Consider the following 7,420-nt stretch of genomic DNA (forward strand, 5'->3'; position numbering starts at 1 on the left):
ACTGACTGTATACCCACTGTCTCACAATGAGAGGACAGGCTGACAGTATAGGTCCCTGGACTCTCCCTCAGCACCTCATATCCCCACAGACCAAGGCGGAGCCTGCAGAGCACAGAGTGGGCACCGACTGGATATGTGCAGCCTACACCTGTACTGCAGCCTCTCCAGAGTACAGGTATGCCACTCTACTCTAGGGGCGCAGGAAAGCAGTTGCAATGGAAAAAAAATTTGGAGACCGTCCGTAGTTAGCTTTCTTGGTTCATCAAAATTTTATTAACAAAACCAGAGTGGGGGAGGCAAAGGTACGGAGACTCCGCAAGCCCTCCCAGGCACAGAGAACAGAGAGGCAGAAGAACAGACAAGGACGTGAGAAAGTTCTGAGGCCCTGTGGTAAGGGCAAACAGGCGGTCAAACGGTGCACGGGCACAGGCAGAAACTCAGGGACTGTGGGAGGAACATGAATGGCAAACCAGACAAATGGGGGCTCCGGGGCCGCTCCCGCCCGCACCGCAGGGCGGGAGGGCGTCTGGACCGCTGGGGCTCAGCGGTCGGCGCTGGAGCGCAGGTCGGTCGTGAGCGGGTCGTGCTGGATGGTTTGGTGCAGCATCAGGGCCAGTAAGCCCGCCCGGTTGGTCATGGCGGTGCGGACGTTGCGCTCTTGCTCAAACAGCTCGTCTAGCTTGTACCACTGCCGGGGGAGCAGGGGGAGCCGTGACAAGGGGATCCCCGAGCCACCCCCACTCCCCCCGCATCCGCCGCCGAGACCTACCACGCGCACGCGCTCCAGGTCCACCTCGGCACGCCGCAGTTTCTCCCAGCAGTAGTGGCGGTTGCACTGGCGCTTGGGCAGGCGGCAGAACTCACCCGTGAGCTCAAAGACGTCACGTACAAGGGGGCACCCACATACCTCGTCAGCTGGCACCTGCGGGGAGACCGGGGTGGGCGTGAATGCGGAGCGGCGAGGCCGGGAGGAGGACAGGAGTGGGGGCCGGGGGGTGGGAAGGAAAGGCGAGGTGGGGGGAGTAGGAAGGGATGCAACAGGGAAAGGAGAGGCACGGAGGGCGAGGAGGCAGGGCAAGTGGGGGCTGTGGAAGTGGGCCGGCAGGAAGAAGGGAAGCGGGAGAGGGAGGAAGGGAGAAGTGTGGCCCGGGGGGAAGGGAGGGGGACAGAATGGGGAAAGCTGAGGGAAAAGCTTACTTTGGGGTCCCGTGAGTGCTCGGGGCACAGCACCTGGAGCCGCTTGCAGTATGTCTTGCTCTGAGGATTGTAGACGTCGCAGAAGAGTCGTGTGGCCCTGGGGGTGTGGAGCAGAGAAGGTAGCAGAGAAGGTAGCAGAGGAAGCGGAGGGTGGCGCCCAGACCCGGCCCCGCTAACCCCCGCAGTCCCACACTCACCCCTCGATGCGGGTCGGGTACATGGACCCAAAGGACGTCTGGCTTTCGTACTGGAGGGGTGAGCACAAACGGAGGGACTGTGGATGTGCGCCGCATGCCCTCGCGAGACAGCACCCCCGCCCCCAGGGACCCAGGGATGTCCCCACACCGTCCACCCCCTCAGGCCAACACCCTGACCTTGGCATAACAGCGCTCCATGTGGCGCAAGGCAACACGTGGGTTGATGGGGTGCCCGCAGGAGACACAGAAGATCTGCAGGTCCGTGTCATCGCTGTCACCCTCATTGCTCTGCACGGGGTGGAGGAGGCGATGAGGCCAGGCGGGAGCAGGTACTGGGCCCTGCGCCGCTGCTGCACCCGTGCCTGCTCACCTCCTCGTCCTCGCGCACAGCCTGCTGTTTGGCCCGCAGGATAATGGCCTCGAGCTCGTGGAATCGGCGCTCCATTTCCTGAAGGCGGGTGCGGGCGCTCTGCTGCTCCCGGCGGATGCGTTCGAGCAGCTTCTTGCCGTGCTCCTCAGCAATGCAGGGGCTCTGCTGCCACTGCTGGATGCGCTGGGGGAGGATCTCGTAGATGCGGCTGCAGGGAGGCAGTGAATTGGGTGAGCAGAGAAGGAGGCAAGGCAGCAAGGTGAGCAGTGTGATCCAAGGGCGCAGAGCAGATGGGTGACTCAGTGGTGAAAGGTAAGGAACCAGGTGACTGAAGGGCAGATGGCTGGGCGGACAGACAGACAGATGCGGGAGCAGGTGGATGGCCCGGTGGGTGCTGGGTGACTGAATGGTGACTGACTGGCAGACACACAGGGGGCTCTGGCCATGCCCCACCCTGTACTCCCTGACTCCCCTGAACCCTCCAGCAATGACTCACTTGGCTGCCAGCTTCATGCCGCAGTCGTCTGAGCAATACTTGGAGCCGGGCTGGGCAGCGCGCACACAGCCAGGGCCCAGGCACTGCGGCAGCGACGCAGGGTCCTTGGCGTCAGTGCGCTCCGGGTGTTTCCATTTGTCCTTGTGCTTCTGCTTCTGCCGATGCCGCTTGTATCTTTCTTCCTTCTGTGGGACAAGATGGGCCAGGGCAGGGCGCAGCTGAAGTCAGCCCCGCACCCCTGTTTCCCCCTGCACCCCAGCCCTTCAGCCCCTGACCTTCGCCCTCCCTCCCCACACCCACTGCACCCTCTCGGTCACCTTCTTCTCAGACTTCTTCTCCCGACGCTTCACGTGCTTCACTTTCACTGCCCTCTTCCGCAGCGCAGGGTCCAGGAACGGGGACTCCTCCGTGTCACTCATCCAGGGCTGCAAGTGAGGCACACGCTGATTCGCCTGCTCCACTCGTGACTTCCCTACCACCTGCTCGGTCCCCACGTCAGTATTCCATACCCTCTGCCTCCTCTCTCCTCATCATGGATACTCTCTGCTTCTGTAACCACTACCCTTCCACATGGGACGCTCTGTCTACTCACCAGGCCATGGTCATCAAAGGCCCCTGCACAGAAGTCCTGGTACAGGTCAGGGTCCAGTGGGAGGTCCTCGTCCGAGAGTGGCTCGGGTGTAGCCGTAGCCTCAGGCAGCTCCTTGACTGCTGCTGCTGCCACTGCCCCCTCGTCCTCGCGGATGCGCCCCAGCTTCTGCGATGGCTGTGGCTGCTGCTGGGTGGGCAGTGGCCGGCGAGGCCTTGGCAGGGACTCTGAGGGCATCACCGGCGAGAGCTGCAGGGCAGAATCTCAGGACTGGCCCTGACCGCCCTGCCCGCAGGCCCCGCCCGCCCTGGGGGGCTGGACTCACCGAGGAAGGGAAGTACTTGTACGATTCCTGTGCCGGCAGGAGGAAGGCCCAGGTCAGCCCCAGGTGGGTGGAGGGGGCCCTGCCCTAGCCCTTCCCACAAGTGCCCGACTCCACCAACTAGCCCCACCTCGCCTCCCTAGACACACCAGCGCCCCCCGCCCCCCATCGCCAGGACATGCTCGGCCCTGCCCCAGCTGCACTGACACGTCTGACCACCTAGGAACGCCTGGCCCTACCCTGTGCATCTGGGGTTGCGGACTCCCCTGCTAGCCCAGCACACCTGGTCACGACCCACTCGTCTGAACCAGCCAGGTCCCTCCCCACCTGTCCGTATGCGATTAGGCCCCACCTCACCCGGCCCACCCATCCTAGCCTCAATCAGCTCTTCCCAGACATCCTGGCCCCCCACCTGACCCTGCCCAGCTCTGCCCATGCTCACCCGGGCCCGAAGCTGGCACTGACGCAGCCGGCACTTCTGCCGGATCTTGTTGGGGCCCCCAAACTTCTTCATGTCTCGGCAGAAGTCACAGTGGCCACAGTCCTCGGTGCGCCGGCAGGCCTCACACTCCCCACACATACGGGCTGACCGTTTGATCTGCTGCTGCTGCTGGTGATGCTAGCAAGAGGCGCCCGCAACACAGCTCAGGAACCGAGCAGGGCCTGAGATGGGATCACCTCCCCTAACCCAGCCGTCGCGGCCACTCACCTGGCTGGGTGTGGCCACCAGGGGCTGTGGAGAGGCTTTGTGGGGCGAAGCAGAGCCCCGAGCAAGCATGGCCCCAACCCCTGTCCCTGACCCCGCCCGGCGCTGCAGGTCCAGATCCGGGGCAGGTCTCTTGCGCCCTCCACCCTCATCCCGGGGCTCACTGCCGTCTCGCTCAGTGCTGTCCCGCTCCCGTGACTTCTTGTGCCGATAGCGGATCTCCAGCTTGGGGTCCTTCTCTGCGGGGTAGAGGGTGGAGCCAGCGTGGGTTGGCACCGGGGGACGCGGATGGCACCAAAACTCTTTCTTCCTCTTCTCTCCTCTTCGGTCCCACCCGCCTGTTCTGTCTCCCTACTCGAGGGCAGAGCTGTCCCTTCCGGTGGAGCTTTCTATCACAGCTCACGATGGAGCCTCCATTCCGGCTGAGCACTGACCAACAATCACTCTGCCCACAGACACAGATCACTACTCCCCGTGAGCCACCCTCCCATTAAGGCTTCTCCTTCTCCTCCCTGGCGGCCCCAGCTGCCTGCCCTGTCCACTCCGGCCCCTCACCTCGGCACTCCCGGCAGTACCACTCCCGGATGGCCTTGGCCATCTTCTCAGTGATCCGGATGCAGTCCCCATGAAACCACTCATTGCAGTTGTCACAGCCGCTGCGGAGCATGGGGCGAGTGAGGGAGATGTGAGGGGCCAGACCCATCGGCCTCTCCCCACCCGGCCAGGTGTCCATCCCGCCCACTGCTCCGCGGCTCACATCATGAAGCAGTTGATGTCTGGTTTGCGGCAGATGCAGTATATGGGCGCGTTTTCCCCGTTCTCTGACTTGCTGTCCTCCCCGGCATCTGGAGGCTCTGGGTCTGAAGCATCCGCCTCCTGTGGGAGCCCCCAACATGGCTCCTTAGAGAACCCCCATCATGATGCCTCATCCCTCCAGTACAGCTCCATCACGGCTCACCACAGACCTCAACAGTCTGCCAATAGACTTCCCACCATGGCTCCTCATAAATCTCTCCACCATAGTCCCCACAGACCACCCCCCTCACTCACCGCTGACACCCCCTTAGCCTGCTTATAAACCCCCATCACTCTGCCTCTGAACTTCCAACCGCTTACCCCACTGACACCCCATCACTCTATTCACCCACTGAGCCAGCTGCTGCCCGTTACAGACACCGCATCACTCACCACATTTTGCCCTCGTCATGGCATCTCACAGACCCCCATCACCGGGTCTCAAGACAGCACGGTTCCCCTCAGATCCTCCGTTACTAACCTCACAGACAACCCCGCCCCCCTAGAGCCCCCGATACAGACACATCACGGCTCACTCCAGACTGCCCAGCACAACACTTCGCAAAGCCCTCATCACTCCGCACAAAGAACCCCCCATTCGGACCCCCACGAAACTACCACTAAACTTCCATTACGGACCCGCATAATGGCTCATCACATAACTCTCAGACGGTTCACACACGAGTAAAAAAATCTGACCAGCAGACCCCCATCATTCTAAGGCTCAAAACAGTCCCCCGCCCCATTCTGCCCACTGACTCCCGTTATGGTTCACCACAAACCCCCATGCGTCTGCCGATGGACACCACCATTTCCAGCCCCACTGACCTTTACCGCCGACTCCCTCGTAGGACCTCGTACTTACCATCTCTCTGCTCACAGCTCACCCCTTCACGAACCCCGCCAGCGACCCGCGAACCTACACAGACCCTCAGCGTCGTCCCCGGCCGTTGCAAAAGCGCCCACCAGCACTTCCGGTTTTGGTCGCGCCTCCCAGGCACTACTGCGCAGGCCCAGTGCGTCGGCTCCGCGACAAACAAGTCGGTCGCCCGCCTAGAGCTCCGAAAGTCTCTCAGGCGCCGCCATCTTGACTACTGAGACCGTACGGCGGCGAGTCCATACATTCTCAGGAAACATGGCCACGCCTGTATTTCTGGACGCCTCCATCTTGGAGTCTGATTCCGTAAGATGGCGTAGTCCGTACGTTCACTAGCAACACATGGCAGCGTGCTAATCGGCTTCCGAGAGGGCGCCGCCATCTTGGCGGTCGATTCCGGCGCCAGCAGCTGGTACTGCCTAGATGTTCACAGGGAAAGGGGCCCGCTTTAGGAACACTACCTGGATTAAGTCGCTCTCATATCACCGTAAAATCATTTTTCCCTTCTGCATGTACTAATCGGCGCCGGCATACTGTGTGCCTTACGCTGGGAAGGAAAGCAGTCCCTTTGTCATATGCCTCCCACATTACCTCTGATTGAAGAAATCTTTGTATATTGGGGGCTGGGGAAGCCAGTCAGGCTTATACCTGATGTGGCCTGAACTTTATGTAAACTGGAACAGCCTGATTTACGGTCTGTCAAATATATGTTGTACATTTGTTTTAACCATTACAGTAAAGCATGCCCACTGTGACAATAGGGAGAAATGCTTCCCTTCCTATGACACCGATGCTAGTATTCCTTGGAAGATAAAGTTCCCGTCCCAGATGCCAAGGTCATGCTCACTCACTGTGTATCTGATAATTTGTAACTATACATCTCTGTTGAAACCTTGAAGGAATGTACCTCTGTCATGTCTGATATATGTTCTTTGTTCTGACATGGTATAAAACTGCTGAAATGGGCTTCCCTGGTGGTGCAGTGGTTGAGAGTCCGCCTGCCGATGCAGGGGACGCGGGTTCGTGTCTCGGTCCGGGAGGATCCCACATGCAGCGGAGCTGCTGGGCCCATGAGCCAAGGCCGCTGGGCCTGCGCGTCCAGAGCCTCTGCTCCGCAACGGGAGAGGCCCGCGTACCGCCAAAAAAAAAAAAAAAAAAAAATTGCTGAAAACGATGCTTCTCTGGAGTGTTTTCTTCTTCAGTGGATGGAGGCTGCACTCCTGGGCCAGTCCTCATCTTGGAGCAAATAAAACTCTCTTATATTCTTTAATATAGATTGTTTATTGATATCTGTGTTGCTACCTTCCACCACTCTTTCCAGCTGTCACACTCCTCCCAGCAGTTCCTTAGCCAGGCCTCGCAAGATGATTCAGCCTCTGGGCCTCTACAGCAGCATTCATCCATCAGAATTAGTCCAGAGCAACAATCGATGGCCATAAATGATGGTGACCTGACCATCTCTGGTGAGAATGGTTGGACCAAAGTAGACTTTGAAATCAGGGACCACCAGCTTCACCAAGTCTTCCTCTGACCACACACAATGGGTCTGTCACTTGGGGTGCTTAGCCAATGAACACACCAAGAACTTTCAATTAAAGCAGAAGCATTTATTACTTGTTTATTACTAGCGACAAGTAAGGAGACAGGGAGATAGCTCTCAAAGCACTGTGTCAAAAAAAAAAAAAAAAGGGACTTGCCTGCTGGTAAAACTCTGTGCTTCAAATGCAGGGGCCATGGGTTCGATCCCTGGTGGGGGAAATAGGATCCCACATGCCACGCGGTGTGGCAAAAAAAAAAAAAAAAAAAATCACTGTGTCCCTGGGGAGTTTTAAGCCTGGGGAAGGCATGATCATGATAATGAGGCAAAGGTT

At 59.4% G+C, this 7,420-nt stretch overlaps 1 protein-coding gene across 1 annotated transcript; it reads right to left on the reverse strand.

The window, feature by feature from the left end:
* Positions 1–245: 245 nt before the first annotated feature.
* On the reverse strand, positions 246–5,757 carry LOC114904104 (CXXC-type zinc finger protein 1). Its single transcript, XM_029237601.1, has 15 exons — positions 5,538–5,757; positions 4,635–4,753; positions 4,433–4,533; positions 3,881–4,116; positions 3,614–3,790; positions 3,175–3,201; positions 2,853–3,098; positions 2,578–2,685; positions 2,261–2,445; positions 1,765–1,972; positions 1,572–1,682; positions 1,395–1,444; positions 1,198–1,294; positions 770–922; positions 246–688 (listed from the first exon to the last, which is right to left on the reverse strand). The coding sequence occupies exons 1-15, from the start codon at positions 5,538–5,540 to the stop codon at positions 542–544; spliced, it is 1,968 nt and encodes a 655-aa protein (XP_029093434.1). The 5' UTR covers positions 5,541–5,757; the 3' UTR covers positions 246–541.
* Positions 5,758–7,420: the final 1,663 nt, after the last annotated feature.

Source organism: Monodon monoceros, unplaced genomic scaffold (genome assembly GCF_005190385.1).
Source record: "Monodon monoceros isolate NGI ecotype Baffin Bay Population unplaced genomic scaffold, NGI_Narwhal_1 Contig3263_ctg1, whole genome shotgun sequence".
NCBI classification, from domain to species: Eukaryota; Metazoa; Chordata; class Mammalia; order Artiodactyla; family Monodontidae; genus Monodon; species Monodon monoceros.